Source organism: Phaethon aethereus (assembly GCF_964289735.1).
Source record: "Phaethon aethereus genome assembly, chromosome: 1".
NCBI classification, from domain to species: Eukaryota; Metazoa; Chordata; class Aves; order Phaethontiformes; family Phaethontidae; genus Phaethon; species Phaethon aethereus.
This window is the reverse complement of record NC_138575.1, coordinates 151,753,107-151,772,623: the sequence shown is the minus strand read 5'-3', so window position 1 is coordinate 151,772,623 and position 19,517 is coordinate 151,753,107. Positions and strand designations below refer to the sequence as shown.

At 41.7% G+C, this 19,517-nt stretch overlaps 1 protein-coding gene across 1 annotated transcript in view; it reads right to left on the bottom strand.

The window, feature by feature from the left end:
- The window catches only part of LOC309407968 (pinopsin-like), a gene marked incomplete at its 5' end in the record, with an annotated part of 92,699 nt that overhangs the window by 55,170 nt on the left and 18,012 nt on the right, over positions 1-19,517 (bottom strand). Inside the window, one exon of the mRNA XM_082003654.1 lies at positions 7,766-8,091. Coding sequence (XP_081859780.1) covers positions 7,766-8,091 — 326 coding nt within the window. The remainder of the gene's footprint in view (positions 1-7,765; positions 8,092-19,517) is intronic.

Genomic DNA, 19,517 nt, shown 5'->3' with positions numbered 1-19,517 from the left:
AGACTACTTCAATAAAAAGTATCATTAATGTAGTGCACAAAACTAAAATCTTTTTACAGTTGAAAGCAGTGAACCCCAAAAATCAACGCTATATTTATACTGTCTTAGTGATAGCTACATAACTATCTTTTCACCTCCTGGGCAAACCCTAATAATTATGAAAGAGTACAAGAACAAGTTAGCTCTTTAAAAATTAAGCATGCTCGTAAATATTCCTCTGAGCTAATCAAAGCAACTTTTTATTCCAGCAGGCTTCCCATTTTTTTTAAAAAAATAAAAAGTCAGCTAACAGGAATAGTCAGTGCTTGCTTCATTGTAATATCCTTGAACAGAAATATGACAATAGAACTGTCTGAAATGTGAAATGCTGACAACTGAAAATTGCTTATTAAAGTGAAAACGAGTATTTTTAAGTCCTCATTAATTGAATGCCAAAATCCAGTGTCAAAATGCTACAGATTTTATTTCAATAGTTATATTATGCTTGTATTTTATATTATGACTTGGCATTAAATAACAATGACACAGTGGCTAATCATTTTACTATCATACCATTTTTTAAAAAGAATTTAAACAGGCACTATTTTTTAAAAAAGAAATTATTGATACACTGTATCCTCTTCACAAGATGAAAGTGTTTCCTTGTTTAGTTGTAATACAACAATTTACTTCTTTTAGTGGGACTCATATGTCTGCAGATGACAAAAGTTGTCTACTTTGGGAAAAACCTCCTTGGATGTGATTTTCTTTATTCGCTACAGAAGGAATGTAGACAAAAAAATTAGACTACACAGATGCTGAAAATGCCTTAAATTCTCACAGTTCTAAATACTACATGCTTTCCTTCTGTAGAGTTGGAATAGTAGTACCATCATTACAAAGCATTGGAAAATATGTGTATATTCACAGCATTTTCAAACTGTCAAAGGAAAAATTTTATGGAAACCTCTTCATTGAAAGAAGAAAGCAGGAGATCTATGTTTGCAAAAAATGGTGTCAGGGTAAAGGAAAAAAGGAGGCAATGGGACTCATGGTCTGTGAGAGATGACGGCAGTTACAGAAATGATCTGAAAAATGTGAAACAGAAAAAGAGTTGATATTCTAAGAAGTTTATATTTATGTAAGACCATTTACAGATTGTGACCTGATTCTAAACAAATTACATATTAAACACAATTAATTAACTTCTCACAAAATGGCAAGAGCAATGATTTTTTGCCTTTTTTTCCCCAAGTATTCCATGACATTTTATTAATAATTTTCAAAATAGCTGTTCCAGGTATCACCTCACCTCACAGGATTCTGAGAAATTTCATCACGGCAGAAGCCAAGAAAACTTGACAATAAACAGATCTTCAAAAAACTGATCACTGATACATAATATAGATTTCAGCGCTCCTCTTTGAAACAACAAAAAAAAAAGCCATCTGCTTTGCTTTTCTACTTGAGAACTAATACAGAAATTCAGCGAAAACATACTACTATATAGGAATGTCAACTGCTCTCATAATTTCAGGCCCATTCTTCTACCAAAAAATCCCAAACTGAACAATAAAACTGCATGTCCTGAGTGTTGTTATCACAGAATGTTCCTATTATGACAGAATCAAAAAAAACGCCTGTTACCAGCTTTGTGTTTTAGCTGTGCAGTGGCTTGCACATGCAGAATCTGGCAAAGGTCAAACAACTGCCCAGTAAGGAGATGCTGAATATTGACTTCTGTGTGCTGATTGAAGGCTGTACATAAAACTTGGAAATAATTGATTTTGATGATTTTCTTGATGATGCTGGTTATAAGCTATATGATTACATCACTTTGTAACATTTGGTCCAGCAGACCCCTTTCATTGCATTTTGCTGAGATTTATGCCAATTCTCTCAGCCTAACATGAGACTTATATTTCAATTAAGTTCCCATATCCCCATGATGATGTGACAGAAAACATCTATCAATTCATATGCAAATTGAAACTCTCTTTGCTTGTGAATTGTATGTAATTATTATATCTTTACAGCAAGGTTTAAAAAGGAAATGCAAAGTTATTTATCATTCTTCCTCTATACCAAGAGAAGCTAGGAGAGAAAGTATACATGAAGACTCAATGGGAAGAAATAAAATTTATGAACGAAGAGTAAAAAAATAACAAGATATGATTGTCAGTATAGCTGACTTTCTCAGCATAGATGCAGTTAGGGTCAAATGTATTTGAAATTAAGTCAAATCCCAAATGTACTTAATCACATTTGAAAGGGATGAGCTACAGGAACCAAAAGACCAGGTCTACCTCATCTTCACCTGAATTACATTTCTTAGGACTTCTTTGTTTCATTAAATAACTAGAAAGATTTTGAGTTTTGCTTCTAAAATAAGGCCTATGACTACAAACCTATTTTATTTAGAGCTTTTAGAAGATAGAGTTGACGGTACATAATTACTTTATCAGTTTTCTCAACATAAGTCATAACTTTAGTGGGATCAAAGATAAAATTTTCAGAAAATCAAGTTTCTCTATAAAGACATATGAAGCATATGAAGGAATGATGGAACAATTATTACTTTTCCATCCTACTCGTCATATGATGTGAAGATAATTTCTTTTCAGTTTAAATCATTGAGCATTCTGCCCTAACGTGTTGTCTTCCTACAAACAATCGTTTCCAAATGAGCTGGAGAACTGGAAACAGTCACAGCAGAGATCCTTCTACTTTATAATCCTTTCCTGACTACTTTAATGAACAATGATGCAATAATTGCTTTTACAGATATTTTTAACTGCTCCACATAGTACCGATATAAAGCAGGATTAAGGAATCAGAAGTCATAAAAACCTACATGTTTTCTTTCCTTTTTCTCTCAGCCTTTCTTTGTCGACATGCAAGATTTCAAACACACTGTCATTTATATCCAGTGCTTTAAAAAATATACTAGAGTTGAAATCTCACTACACAGAATTCAAAATTAGTTTCTTCAGGTCTATAATCAAGTCACAATTTCACTCTGGGGCAATACTTCTTAAATAAGAGACAGAAGCACTTTTCCTCCACTAAATTTGGTAATTGGAAGTCTGGAAGAGGAGTAAAAGAGAGAGGACCAGGCAGCTCTCTGCAGCGTAACCCTGACTGTCCCCATTCCCCTACAAGGTGACAAGACTCAGAAAGGTTCAGGGAATGGGATAAAGAAAGGTGATCTGGTTCCCCTATGACACATGGAAGTCAGAAATCATGTGGCACTTTTCAAAAGAAACAACAAAAGTTGCTGTAAAGAGAAACAGTCAGGTAATTCCACTACCTGAGCCCACATTTTGGTCACTAGTTAAACTAGTGGCCAAATTAAGGCTTAGGAATTAAGCATTAGTAGGTGCATCACAGGGTGGAGGACAAGGCATACTGGTAAGGCCAACTGCTATCTCATATGGGCTAGTCTTAAAATTTTCACTGAATTTTTTTTTTTGGTCAAAAACCAAAGTCGAAGTAGAACTGGGGTAATGACATGAAAGAACGTAATAAACGTTTTCCACCTCTACTTTTTCCTCACTCTTCTCAAGTAAAAAGAAAAACAACAAACAACACAGTAGTACTATCAGGTCAGGTCCCAAGTTCAGCTACTCCAGAACCCCAGGAGATAGTGGGACCACTGGCCCTTAGCCCACTTTGACACATGGCTTGTTGCACCGAGCAAGAATTGCATGGTCAGACGTGTATTACAGTATGTGTTTAAGTCTCTGTGCTCTGCTTACAATCCCTTTTGTTGTTTTCCATGTCCTAGCTACATTCCACAAAGAGCTGCTGAGCTTTGTTCAGGCATCGCTTTCAATGAAAGACGACTGGCAATGAGATGAGATGAGCCGAGACGAGAGTCTCCACAAAACAAACCTGGAAGCTTATCTTGAAACAACTTTCTGGGATTCTTATTGTCCTCAGGCAGGGTTTTTATGTGCAAATGGGAGATAACACAGACTGAAGAGATCTATCTTAAAAGTTTTACTAACTGTCATTAGGCTGGTTCATATGAGTTCTCTGGGCCCCTCAGTGGAGGTTTTTAATCATATTGTGCCTTCTGCGCTACAGTGATCACAATGCTAATCTCTGTAATTCCACATTTGGGAACACACTTTTCAAAGTGTAAACAACTGGCACTGATTTCATAAAGAACATTTTTTCCAGAGGGAACGTAATGGTAGAGTCATAGAGAAGCATCATAAGCCAAAAACTGGGAAAAAAATTTAATTGCACTAGGAGAAATAAACCATTCTCAGTTTCATTCCCTTGTTCTGTAGAATATGCATGAATAAAATATATGTGAATAATATTTTGTGAGGGAGAAAACTTTGCCCCTGTCTCCTTACAGGTATCAGACGCATAATCTCTAAAGGAAAGCTTAAAGAAGAAACTGAATTTCAACATCTGCAGGAATGGAAAAACAGGTTTCATAAAAACAGGAAACAAGACAGCATGAGTGACGATACGGACTCAGAAGGAAGAAAAATCTAATAATATATATTTCTGTTTCTCTCTTGTCTTAAAATCTGATGCACTGCCAAGTTCCCTAACAGCTTCTGAAACCACAGGTTTTCTTCGGCTCTCTGTTTTGAGCATCATTTTGCTTAGCACCTCTGAAACGCTCTCACTATTGAGAGGTAACTTTTCTCTGGGACTTGTTCAACCTGCCCCACCTCTCGGGCCAGGCTGAGCTCAGCTTCTCCAAGCACATCGCAGAAGGATGGCGGCAAAGGCTATCTACAGAACCAAACTCAAGCGTCCAGATAAAGGCATTCTGGAAAAAAAACCTTTACCTTTAAAGAGTATGACTTGAGCAATTCCTAAGGGTCTTTGAACTTGATAAATGGCAAGAGCTCTGAGATAATAGTACAGTCATGTTGTAATACTGTTTAATGGCATTTGCTCTTAACATTATTCATACAGGGATGCTATTGACTTGTAAATCCTTGAAAAGATGAACTTTTATAAAACTTATATTGCTGAAATCCTTGTGCCTTTTACCATTACGCAGATTGCAGATGACTTCATAGGATCTATTAATGCCTCAAGTGACAGAATGCCCCAGCACCTGACTAAATTTAGAGAAGAAAAAGAGAAAAGCAGACCTATAATTACTGTCCCTGCAAAGAGAAAATGCAGGCACTGTGCCAATCCTTGCATTAACTATCCCAAATATATTAACATATTTATTCCACCTCAATTAATTTACATTGCAGTATTAATAACAGCATAACTTCTGCACTCTTGATCTCAGGGTGCAATAGCATTAAGGCTACAATGCTCTAACATAAAAACTTCTATCTATCTTGCAAAAATATGAAACGCATATTTAGAAATTTACCAAGCAGCTGAAGCTGGGATAATGCATTTATCTTTGCAACACTCCCACATTTCTTCTAATATATTACACAGAGGATCATAGAAGGACTTTAACCTATGAGGCCAGAATATTGCAAGGTAATGAATTTTTTTCCCACACCAGAAAGTAACAGCATTACAGTGGATGTAGTAACCTCTCTTAACTTTTTTTTGTATTACCCTATTTACTCTTTGTAGTTTTATATAAGAACTACTATACTTTTATTTGCATATTGTTCATCTCATCTCTTTCTCCAGTTTGAAACACGACTTACTTTAGCATTTCATAATCTACCCTTTTTGTTACAGAATCGTTAAAGGATCTTAGACTGAAGGAAAAAAGTCTGTATTTCAGTGACTGTGTCATGATATGGTCTTTGGAAATTTATATATATGTCACAGCAATTTTATAAAATGCAAGACTTCAGGATTATGGTACTCAAGGTATATACATCACAAAAAGCTGAGGAATGATGAGTTTTCTGATTGAGATTCTTTTTGCTGAAATATAATTTATCAAGGAAATCTTTTACAAATGCCAGGAAAGCATTAGATGTTTTCCGTAAAAATTTAAGGTTTAGCTATTTAAGACTTCACAAATGCTTGGGCAGCTGTTAGGACCCAGAGTCATAATAACTTTAGAGAGGAGAGACGATCTAACCCTCATTGGAGTTCCTTTGCATTTAACAAGTATTAGTTCCCTAAGACCTGCCCTCCAACAGGTTATGCAAGATCAGGTTTGATTCTTTTTCACTTCCACCATTTATAAAATTTCTCAGCGCTCTCTAACCTCAGCATCCCAGAGGCTTCCTGATCACTCTCGAAAGCACATGGAGGATGGAGGAGAGACGATTGTAGAAAATGCTATTCCTTCTCCCTTTTGGCTCTCTGGACAGTCAACTAATCAATCAACCTAGTCTTCCATCCAGCCTACTCAGTCTTCATGTCTAAATACAAAATGTCTATAGCTTGCACATATATTTTCTATGATACTTTTTCCCCCAGCATGTTTACCACAACTTCTTAAGACCCATCAGGCAGATCACTGAGTTCTACTACTACTTTTAATATAACTGAATTTAAAAAAAAGGTGAATAAAATAACACAAGTCTACATTTAGAATTAGAAGCTAAAGCACATGCTACAGAAGCTTCACCCATACAAGCATTTGTATGTCGTGGGTGATGTCTGTTGTCAGGAATGTCAGTGAGGGCTGAAGGAAAGAAGAGATAAAAGTTTAAGTTGTTTCTTCTGTGTATTAGTAGTAGGACATGTTCCAAGATCCTGTTCCTTTCTTTAAGGTAAAGACACTGTCTTTAAAGTAAAGGACACTACTGCCCAGGACAAGATATAGTCTGCAACTTCAATTTAAAGGTTTACAATCAAGAGAATTTTTTTCCATATTACTATTGCATGGCATTAAGAGGAGTACTAATGCGTGATTCATCAAAGGGATTTTACTGGCCTGCTCATCGCTCAACCACAAAAAGATTTCCCATTTGGGCTTCAAGTGTTCTGAAAGTTTTGACAAATCATGTAAAAGGCACGACGTTAATTCCTGTTGACTAACCAAAAGTAAACTACACCAGCTTTAATTCTGTTTGAGAGCCTTTATTCAGGGATTTGCTGCTTTTTTTTTTTTCCATTTAGCACCTTTAGTTAATTCATCTGAAGATATTACAGAATTGCTTTTTAGAGAACACCTATACACTCATTCCTTTCTCATTATTCATTGTTAAACCATTTACGTTACTGTCACAAGCGTATTCAGATTTCACAGTACCACATCCCCTGGCAGGGTCTTTTGGAACATTCATTCTGGAATATCTGCAGTAGCCCTTAAACCAGTCAGAGGAGTAGCTGGCGTAGTAGCAGTCATACTAGTAGTGGTGGTAGTAGTATTTAAGTATTTAAGAAAACTTTTAAATGTGGCCTAGCATTACAAGGAGAAGCTGATCCCTGGGATAACTCTGCAAATTGCCATAGAACTGCATTACTGTAGAGTTAGGTCTCCACAGATTAAGAAGGAGCAATAATTAAAATGTCATGATTAAAAATGAGGAAGAAATGTTTGCACAGATGTCTTATTTATAGACAGGTAAACGTGTGTTGGCTTCATTACAAATGCAACCTTCACCCAGATATGCTGGTTTTCCTAGAATATAATATTTTCAAACCACAAAGTCAGTATCTACATGGATGTTATGTGATTGTTCTAACTGTTTGAAGCTTTGGAGTATGAAAAAACTTGGTGAAGACCTCCTGCCCCTTCCTTCAGGCTTTCTGTGGTCTTTTCCACTTGGTTTTGCTTTGTTGTTTGGCTATCATCAGTGCTTCAAACTTGATAAGAGAAGTGCAACAGAAGTCTCAGAGCAGTTTGCACTATCAATAGCATACAGCAGCTTACCTGTTTAACAGCATAAAGGAGGCGCCCGTAGCAGTACATCATGACCATCACAGGGATAACCAGGCAGAATATGAAGAGACAGATGATATACGATGTGGATTCAGCTGACTCAGAGGACCAGCGTACTGAACAGCTTACACCTGCACCTTCTATCCCATAACTGCTCCAGCCGATTAGAGGTGGCACAGTCCAGACCAGGGAATAAATCCATGAACCGCCGACAGCCAACAATGCCTTCCGGTAGTCAGCGCTGCGCTTGTTGCACAGGGTGAGAGTGCTGTAGCGTTCATAGGACAGGACAGCCAGGGAGATCAGGGACACAATGCCTGCAATGAATCAAGCAATTTTCACGCTTACTTGCATTATTTTGCACAGTATCCATTTTAAACCCCCAGAAACGAGGTGCTTTTCTAGTTATTGTGTTATTTGAAGCAACAGTGAAAACTATTTCCATTATTCTCTATGCTTAAATCCTCACTGGACCTGGTTGCTCTGTCCATCATGTCAAATTTTGTTTAACTCATACTTATCTTATATTGGAAGGTTTTTATACTTGAGAGCTATTCCTCTTCTAGGCAGGTTTTCAGTGTTAGCTGTTTTAGTATTACCCAGTGAAAAGACATTTTCTACATGAACTAATAAAATGTTGAAAGATTCCCTTGCTAAGAAATATTCAATTTTTAACATCCATAAGCATTTTCAAATATTGCATTGACTATTACACATGCAAAAAGCTTTATATTTAAGATTGGGAGCCCAAAAATTAAAGAAGCTTTTGCACTTCTGCCCCATCAGCTAGATACTCAGTTTTGACAACATGTATATGGAAAAAACAGACAATCTTTGGCATGAGTGTGATAAGGCAGGTCATAACTTTATTTACATATACATCACGTAATCAGTCATTAAGATATTTAGGTTAACACTGAGTTCTAGGTGTTGGAGATCAGTTATAACCTCCAGTGGAAGATTCAAAAATCTGGGTTGTAGCACATTTCCACTCTCTCTTTCAAGGTTCAGGGCCCTGATGCCCTCTTCAAATCTTCATGGATTTGCATGGGAGGTTCTTAGTCATGACTCAGTGGGGTTATTTTGCCATGTCAAAGGCAAAAGGGTTTTGTTCTCCTTGCAGCTTCCTTACAGGTCTTGGTGACACAACACTGGACACCACTTCCCAGGTTTTATGACAGAATCACAGAAACACAGAATAATTAAGGTTAGAAAAGACCTTTAAGATCATCAAGTCCAACCATCAACCCAACACCACCATGCTCACTAAACCGTGTCCTGAAGTGCCACGTCTACATGTTTTTTGAACACCTCCAGTGATGGTGACTCCACCACCGCCCTGGGCAGCCTGTTCCAATGCTTGACCACTCTCTCCATAAAGAAATTTTTCCTAATATCCCATCTAAACCTCCCCTGGTGCAACTTGAGGCCATTTCCTCTTGTCCTATCACTTGTTACTTGGGAGAAGAGACCAACACCCACCTCACCACAGCCCCCTTTCAGGTAGTTTTAAGGAGCGATGAGCTCTCCCCTCAGCCTCCTCTTCTCCAGACTGAACAACCCCAGTTCCCTCAGCCGCTCCTCATAAGACTTGTGCTCTAGACCCTTCACCATCTTCTTTGCCCTTCTCTGGACATGCTCCAGCACCTCAATGTCCTTCTTGTAGTGAGGGGCCCAAAACTGAACACAGGATTCAAGCTGCAGCCTCACCAGTGCCAAGTACAGGAGCACGACCACTTCCCTACTCCTGCTGGCCACACTATTTCTGATACAGGCCAGGACGCTGTTGGCCTTCTTGGCCACCTGGGCACACTGCTGGCTCATGTTCAGCCAGCTGTCAACCAGCACCCCCAGGTCCTTTTCTGCCAGGCAGCTCTCCAGCCACTCCTCCCCAAGCCTGTAGTGTTGCATGGGGTTGTTGTGACCCGAGTGCAGGACCCGGCACTTGGCCTTATTAAACCTCATACAGCTGACCTCGGTCCATCAATCCAGCCTGTCCAGATTCCTCTGCAGAGCCCTCCTACCCTGCGGCAGATCAACACTCCCACCCAACTTGGTGTCGTCTACAAACTTACTGAGGGAGCACTCGATCCCCTCATCCAGATCATCGATAAAGATATTGAACAAGATCGGCCCCAAAACCAAGCCCTGGGGAACACCACTTGTGACTGGGCACCAACTGGATTTAGCTCTGTTCACCACAACTCTCTGGGCTCGGCCATCCAGCCAGTTCTTTACCCAGTGAAGAGTGCACCTGTCTAAGGCACTCCAGGAGAATGGTGTGGGAGACAGTGCCAAAGGCTTTACTAACGTCCAGGTAGACAACATCCACAGCCTCATCCACTAGGCTGGTCACTTGGTCATAGGAGATCAGGTTGGTCAAGCAGGACATGCCTTTCATGAACCTGTGCTGGCTGGGACTGATCCCTTGGTTGTCCTGCACATGCCCTGTGAGCACCCTCAAGATGAACCTGGCACTGAGGGCAGGCTTTTGAAAGGCCTGTAGTTCCCGGGATCCTCCTTCCAGCCCTTCTTGTAGATGGGTGTCACATTGTCAAGCCTCCAGTTGTCTGCGACCTCCCCTGTTAATCAGGACTGCTGATAAATGATGGCGAGTGGCTTGGCAAGCTCCTCCGCCAGCTCCCTCAGTACTCTTGGGTGGATCCTATCCAGCCCCATAGACTTATGAGTGTCCAGGAGGCATAGCAGGTCCTTAACTGCTTCCTCCTGGACTATGGGGAGTTTATTGTGCTCTCCATCCCTGTCTTTGAGCTCAGGGAGCTGAATACCCTGAGTATACCTGATCTGGCTATTAAAGACTGAGGCAAAGGCGCCATTAAGTACCTCAGCCTATTCCTCATCCTTGGTGACAATGTTCCCTGCCACATCCAGTAAGGGACGGAGATTCTCCTTGGCTCTCTTTTTGTTGCTAATATATTTCTAAAAACATTTTCTGTTATCCCTTATGACCGTGGCTAGACTGAGTTCTAGCTGGGCTTTTGCCTTTCTAATTTTCCCTCTGCATGACCTAACGAGATCCTTGTACTCTTCTTGAGTTGCCTGCCCCTTCTTCCAAAGGTGATAAACTATCCTTTTTTCCCTGATTTCCAACAAAAGTTCCCTGTTCAGCCAGGCCGGTCGTCTTGCCTGCCAGCTCACCTTATGGCACATAGGGACTGCCTGCTCCTGTGCCTTTAAGATTTCCTTCTTGAAGAATGTCCAGCCTTCCTGGACCCCTTTGCCCTCAACTAGTGTTGAGAAGGAACTTATCATAGAGTAATAGAATAGTTTGGGTTGGAAGGGACCTTTCAAGGTCATCTAGTCCAATCACCTCTGCAACAAGCAGGGACATCTTCAACTAGATCACGTGGCTCAGAGCCCCATCCAACCTGACCTGGAATGTTGCCAGGGCATATGGGGCACCTACAACCTCTCTGGGCAACCTGTGCTAGTGGTTCACCACCCTCATTGGGAAAAATTTCTTCCTTCTATCTAGTTGAAATCTACCCTCTTTTAGTTTAAAACCATTACCCCTGTCCTACTACAGGCCCTGGTAAAAAGTCTGTCCTCACCTTTCTTAGAAGCCTCCTTTAAGTACTGGAAGGCTGCAGTAAGGTCTCCCTGGAGCCTTCGCTTCTCCAGGCTGAACTACCCCAACTCTCTCAGCCTTTCCTCACAGGACAGGGGTTCCATCCCCTATGATCATTTTGGTGGCCCTACTCTGGACCTGCTCCATGACTTTCCTGTGCTGAGGGCTCCAGAGCTGAACACAGGACTCCAGGTGGGGTCTCACCAGAGTGGAGGAAAGGGGCAGAATCGCCTTCCTCGACCTGCTGGCCACGCTGCTTTGGATGCAGCCCAGGATACAGTTGGCCTTCTGGGCTGCAAGCGCACTTTGCCGGCTCATGTCCAGCTTTTCATCCACCAGTACCCCCAAGTCCTTCTCAGCAAGACTGCTCTCCATCCCTTCATTCCCCAGTCTGTATTGATACGGACAGTTGCCCTGACCCAGGTGCAGGGCCCTGCACTTGGCCTTGTTGAACCTCATTAGATTGACACAGGCCCATTCCTCAAGCTTGTCCAGGTCCCTCTGTATGGCATCACACCCTTCAGGCATGTCAACCGCACCTCTCAGCTTTGTGTCGACTGTAAACTTACTGAGGGTGCACTCAACCCTACTGTCTATGTCATTGATGAAGATGTTAAAGAGTATTGGTCCCAATATGGACCCCTGAGGGGCACCACTCGTCACAGATCTCCATCTGGACATTGAGCCATTGACCACTACCCTCTGGCTGTGACCATCCAACCAATTCCTCATCCATCCAATGGCCCACCCATGAAATCCATATGTCTCCAATTTAAAGAGAAAGATGTTGTGGGGGATCATGTCAAAGGCCTTGCAGAAGCCCAGCTAGACATTGGTAGCTGTTCCCTTGTCCACTGATGTGGTCACTCTGTCATAGAAGGCCACTAGGTTGGTCAGGCAGGACTTGCCCTTGGTGAATCCATGCTGGCTGTCTCAAATCACCCCCTGTCCTCCATGTGCATTAGCACAGCATCAGGTACTATCTCTTCCATGATCTTCTGAGGCACAGAGGTGAGGCTGACAGGTTGGTAGCTCCCAGGGACCTCCCTGCTACCCTTTTTAAAAATGGGTGCAATGCTACCATTTTTCCAGTTACCAGGGACTTCACCTGACTGCCAGGACTTTTCAAATATCACGGCGAGTGGCTTGGCAACTACATCAGCCAATTCCCTCAGGACTCTGGGATGCATCTCATCAAGTCTCATAGACTTGTGCATATTAAAGTTCCTCAGGTGGTCACAAACCTGATCTTTTCTTACAGTGGGAGGGACTTTGCTCCTCCAGTTCCCATCTTGCAGGCCATCCCCTCGAGAAGTGTAGGAAGACATGCTGCCAGTGAAGACTGAGGCAAAGAAGTTGTAGAGTACCTCAGCTTTCTCCTCATCCGTTGTTACCAGTCTATCAGTCTTGTTCATTAGGGGGTCAGCTTTCTTTGACCTTCCTTTTCTGGCTGACATACCTGTAGAAGCCCTGCTTATTATTCTTTGCATCCCCTGACAAGTTCTGCACCAGCTGCACCTTGGTCTTCCTGACCCCATCCCTACACAACTGACCAGCATCCCTGTACTCTTCCCAGGATACCTGTCCCTGCTTCCACTGCCTGTGCATTTCCTTCTTGCTCTTTAGTTTGACCAGCAGGTCTCCACTCAGCCATGCTGGCCTCTTGCCTTCCTTTCTCAATTTCTTACACTTGGGGATCGAGAGCTTCTGCACTCCATGGAAAGCATCCTTAAAGATCTGCCAGCTCTGTTCTGCTCCCTTGTCCCTGAGGGCAGTTTCCCAGGCGGTCCTATGAACTAACTCCCTGAAGAGCTGGAAGTTTGCTTTCCTAAAATTCAGGGTCTTGACTTTACTCTTCACCTGCCCCATATCCCTCAGGACTGTGAATTCCATCAGTGCATGATCACTGCAGCCCAGGCTGCCTCCAGTCTTGACATCACCCATTAGCTCACTTGTGTTGGTGATCAACAGGTCCAGTGCCACATCCCCTCTGGTAGAGCTGTGTATTACCTGCCTTAAGAAGTTACCCTCAATGCATTCCAGGAGTCTCCTGGATTGCCTACAGCTTGCTGTGCTACTTTTCCAGCAGATGTTGGGGCGGCTGAAGTCCCCCAGTAGGACGAGAGCCCGTAAGCATGATGCCTCCTGTAACTGGAGTAAGAAGGCTCCATCAACCAGCTCCCCTTGATCAGGTAGCCTGTAGCAGACACCAACCAGAAGGTTCCTTTTGTTGCCTCAGTCTCCACTTCTCACCCCCAAGCAACTTGCTGGAAGAAATTTTACAACATCTTTTCCCACGGGTTACAGGCCTCTCCTTCTGGCCCTTTAAGATGAAAAAGCTGAACAGACCCATGTCAGTTCAGTTCTTTCCAGGGTTTTTTTTTCCTTGATCCTTAACATTAGTAACAGCCAACTACACAGTAGCACTGAGATCTACCCTGCCAAAATTCTCTGGTTTTGAGTGGTACTCACTTCCAGCAAAACTCTTAACAAAATATCTTTAGGTGAATCCACAGCTGTAATCCATTTTTGTCCCCACTTAACTGTCAGCTTCTCCTATAGCTCCTTACCACGCATAGGATGGAGGTGAGTCAGAGACTCCCCTGGGAACAGCACTAGTCTGTCCCGTATCTGGGCAAAACACCACATACACACATACCCACACAGGGCACAGTAGGATAGTCCCCCCAGGCACAGCATTTTGCTTCTCTTTCCCCTACAATTCAGACACTCATTTCCTAGTTAGCTGGACGCAGGCGCAGCTATTCCTGCCATTCTGACAACAGTTTGCACTTACTTTGAGCAGCCCTGAGTATGGCAAAGGACCCAGGGGAAACGCAAACACTGCTTGCTGGAGTAGGATGCCTTATTCCTCAGGGGAAGAGAAGGAAAAAGGGTGTGAGGAGAAGGAAAACTTTTGATGAAGAAAACATGTTTCTTGTTAGAAGAGCCTACTACATTATTTTCTGTGTATTACTGGGAAGTCAGACCTACAAAGTAGATACACTTACAGCTGTAAAATGATACAGCTCCACTAAATTCAACTGAATTACACACTTTAAGAGTCTACCTTCAAATCTATTTTAAGGCTAGACTACTTTAGAAGCAGCAGAGACTTTCTGATCATTCCTCATCTAATCTGATTTCCTATATAACACAGCTCTTGAAAGCCCTTGGCCATAATTCCTACATTAAACACATATCTCAATACAGAAAAAAACAGCAGGTTCTAAATTACAGACTCAAGAACACAGAATCTACCGCTCTTTTTTTGCTTCCAGCCCATGCTTATTTATTTTCACTTTCTTAGCTTTGCCTTTTTCCAGGTGTTTCTCTTCTTGACTAAAGAGCTGCTCACTATGAAAAACATTTAGCTCATGTAGGCAAAAATCTAGATTTCATATTTGAAACTTAGGCCTCAGTACGGTGATCTAGATCTACTTCTGCATTTTAGATTAGACCACCATGCACTAATAGAAAACAGTCTTGGGAACAAGAAATCTCTCCCCTCTCAGCTGAGTATGCTACCTCTGATGGCAACTGAGGGCACAATGTCCCTATTTTGAAGAAATGGCAGGTGAGACGTACTTTTGAGACTATCCTACAGTCCCATGGGTGTGCTGTTGCCTAGAAAACCCAAATCAGGTGTTCAAGCTTCCCTATCTCAGGGACCTGCTCCCTGGACAGCTGCTTTAGCCATTGGGGTCTCAGGTCAAGTCTGGCTGCCAGTTCTGCCTGCTCATCCCTGTGGCTGCACTACCGCCTGGCAGCTTCTCTTGGTTTATGTTGTCATGGTTTACAGCATTTGTTTACACTTCTCATGTTGTTGCTTATTGCCTAATACAAAGATGCTCAGCTTTTCTTGTGTTGGTACTTATGATGAACGGCTTCATGGAATGGATCTGAAGACAACTGGCCATGAATGCAGGATTGCTTGCTTTGAGCCAAAGAAGAGTCCTGTCTTTAACCGGCACAGAATTAATGCTCAGTTACTAAATCAGGACCATGGCAACGTCAGTAAAGAAGAAATCAAATACTAGCAGTCAGACAAAACCACAAACATTCCCTTTAAATTATAGCATATCATTTTTCTTCTCTACAGAGAAGACAATCGGAGCTACTTAATTATACATATTGGCAGGAGCCATTTCATCTTCATTCACCTTTTATTATTGAGTTCCACTGACATGACACAAACTACTTTTTTCTCTGAAAGAACTGTGATATATGGAATCCCAAACCACAAAAGTTCAGAAAAAAAAAAATCCATATTTATCTTTTTCTTTTTGTCACAGTAAGACTTTAAGGTCTATGCTATACCTGAACTTTTTAATAGCACTGAAATTCACACCACTCTGCACTGACTTCTGATGCTTTCAAAACAAGGGGAAAAGAAGGAGTAGTTCATAAGAGATAGTAAAAGTTAAAAGAATTCAATGAGGTTAAAATATACTAAAACAGGCTAACTATTTAGAAAAATTACAAATACTTTGAAAGAAGAAAACTGGTGCTTTGAAAGACGAAAGAGGATGAAATTAAGAGCCAAAAATAACATAAAAATTAAACTTTTTCCCAACAGTGAGATATATTCAATTGAATTGGCTGCAAGTAACGAAAACACCTATTATCCAGGTGAGGAAGAAACAGAAACAACAGAGGCTATGGCAACTCTCTCTCAGTCTGTTTTATGTGACCTTGCGCAGTGTACACAAAGTCACAAGATGTGCCCCAACCCTCTATGCCCCAACACTGCAGCTCCACCCAACCTTGCTGATGAAGGGCCTTTCACCTTAACATGGAATCCAGGACTGGACAAAACCAATATAGGATGCACGTCAATAAATAACCCTATTCCAATATCGTGGTAGAGTATCAGCTCCAGTGTCTCTATTTGCTAAGAATATTCTCAGCTTTTTAATTTAAAAAATTATTTTTTAAAAAATCTCACTCCTTTATCAGTTCAATAGCTGAATCCTGGGAAGATATCACTGTCATTTGATCAATAAATAGCCGATATGCAGACCTAATTTGTTGGACTGAAACAACATAATTTCAAAACAAAGGCAAAACCAGGTTTCGCATTAAGTATTTAGTTTGACACTGGGTGGAAGCAAAAAACAGGAACCAGACATGTAACACTTAGCGAATGAGTTGCCAGGAAAAAAACCAATGGTTTCTGGTGCTATCTTGCACCAGAAACCCTGCCTTTAAACAAAAGACAGGATGACACACCTTGTCCCTTACATGCCTTTCAGTAGCACCCAGCATGATCTTCTCCGTAATTTTTCCAAGTACTGCGGTTAGACAAACAGGTCCATAGTTTCCTCGGTCTTCCCTCATGCCACTCTTGTAATCTGGTTTCGATAAAGTATAATAAAGCTTCTCGTTTTTCATTGTGCCTCCTATCTTTGTATATCAGAGTTTTCTTAATGTCATATTCATTTAACTGTTGTGGCTTTTGCCAGAAATACTGCAGTTATCTGGTATTCTATTTCATGTCCTATCTATTGCAGTCATAAAAATTAGTGAGCATCTCAGCTTTAAAACAAAAAGCAATTAAATAGTTTAGAATTATGGCTGAGGCAAAGACTTGAATGTAATCTCCATAGCCTTAATAACCAGAAAACAAATTAAAAAAATTAATGTAAGTTATAAAAAGAAGAAAATAATTAAAATTTTAAAGCTAATCACAATGCTTTATGCCAACTTTTCATTCTTATTTTGCAGTAACAATTATGACTGGGTAGACTGCATATATTAATTTCAAATGAGTAATATTTTCTAAAATTGCAGCAAAATTAAATTCAGGAATTGCAACTCTAAATAGAATTTGCCTCAAACAGACATTTAGGGCCTCAAGCTGGTACCTAGCCAAATAATTCCACAGCAGTCAATCACAGTGAGAAATGTAATTTGTTCCCCCAACACTTCATGCATATACAGGAACAAAGCTGAGGTTCTCACAGAACAGTACTGAAAGATGACATAAAAATCCATTGCAGATTGCACTGCAGGAACAAATAATTATTCAAAAATTAACCACGGAAATAAGTGACTTTGAGACAAGCTGGGTCTCAGGCATGAGCCTTTTCTACACAGCAATTAGTTGCAGTAAGTAGAGTGCAAGAAATTCAATTTCAAGTCATAAACCGGGACAGGCATCCATTTATAGGACTATCATCTGAGACATTATCTATTATTTACTTTTATTTAAAGATCTGTACATTTCTTCCCGGCAGCACAGCATAGAGTATGGCTCTAGGTGAAGGACACAGCAAATGACCATTTTGTTCCTGTGAGTGCCAACTAAGAGCATTGTATTTTTGTATTAGTTTTTGCTGTTTTACACTGCTCACTATGATGTAGTAATTGGAAATGGGATGCAACTTGCCGCTGATCTATAGGTTATAAAAAAATGAGAACCCCAGAGATTCATCCCACAATGGGTAAATGTTTTGAGTACTAACTTATGCCTATTTGCCTTCTTTAAGCTCCTGAAGGTCATTATCCTACATCAGGATTAGAGTCTTGGAGCATCACAGTTGCATGACATGATGTATACCCTGCACTGTATTCTGGTCATCAAGGACCACAGGCAGTGAAAAGAAGCCACAGGTAAGCTTAGGCAGATTGAGCTTGGAGGAATGCAATAGCACCTTCTTTGACAAGACATTAACAGATCAAAACTAAATGCAAGCTCTCAAAAAAGGCCAAGATGATTTTAGCACACCCAATCTCCACGCAGGTTGATTTTACCCACTCACAGTCATCCCCTCATAGCTTTCATTCTCTCACTCTCACACCCACAGGCATAAAGGTCTGTGTTCAAAAGGTCTGTCCATGACTTCTTTTGTGCCACAGGGAGAACAAGGGACTTCGGCTATCAGTTCATCAAACCTCTTTCTTATGGATAAGCTCCCTGACAACAAATTGGGTTTTGGATAGAGTTTTCACAGAGAATCACAGAATCATTAAGTTTGGAAAAGACCTTCAAGATCATCAAGTCCAACCATAAACCCAACACCACCATGCCCACTAAACCATGTCCCCAAGTGCCACATCCACATTTTTTGAACACTTCCAGTGATGGTCACTCCACCACCTCCCTCGGCAGCCTGTCCCAACGCTTGACCACCCTCTCCGTAAAGCAGTTTTTCCTAATATCAAATCTAAACCTCCCTTGGTGCAACTTGAGGCCATTTCCTCTCGTCCTATCACTAGTCACTTGGGAGAAGAGACCAACACCCACCTCACCACAACCCCCTTTCAGGTAGTTTTAAGGAGCGATGAGCTCTCCCCTCAGCCTCCTCTTCTCCAGACTGAACAACCCCAGTTCCCTCAGCCGCTCCTCATAAGACTTGTGCTCCAGATCCCTCACCAGCTTCTTTGCCCTTCTCTGGACACACTCTAGCACCTCAATGTCCTTCTTGTAGTGAGGGGCCCAAAACTGAACACAGGATTCAAGCTGCGGCCTCACCAGTGCCGAGTACAGGGGCACGATCACTTCCCTGCTCCTGCTGGCCACACTATTTCTGATACAGGCCAGGACGCTGTTGGCCTTCTTGGCCACCTGGGCACACTGCTGGCTCATGTTCAGCCGGCTGTCAACCAGCACCCTCAGGTCCTTTTCCGCCGGGCAGCTCTCCAGCCACCTCATCCCAAGCCTGTAGCGTTGCATGGGGTTGTTGTGACCCGAGTGCAGGACCCGGCACTTGGCCTTATTAAACCTCATACAACCTTTCATATGCTTTAGGAGTCCACTGTCATTACAAAGCGGTCCATTGCTTACAAATCCTGCCCACACGAAACTTGGTATGTCTCAGGCAAGGCTGCTGCTCCCTGTTTGCATTTCCTTGCGTGGAACGTACGTCTGCCTGGAACGTACCCACCTGCACAGACACCGTCTCTTTTGTGGCAAGTTACTGGGGAAAGAAATGGCAGGTGTGACATGCTGTACCCCGGAGGGTACAGCACCTCTCAGTGGGGTGTAGGGTCCTCTGCTGAGGAGTTGTTGTGCTCTGCTCTTACCAGCTGGGAACAGTGTTCTTCGTTACCCGCACAGGCCGTTCTTCTAACTCTTCTTCTGCAGTTTCTTCTGATGTTTACACCCGTTGCCCTTCGCACATCAGCCACACCAACCTCCATCACTCCACA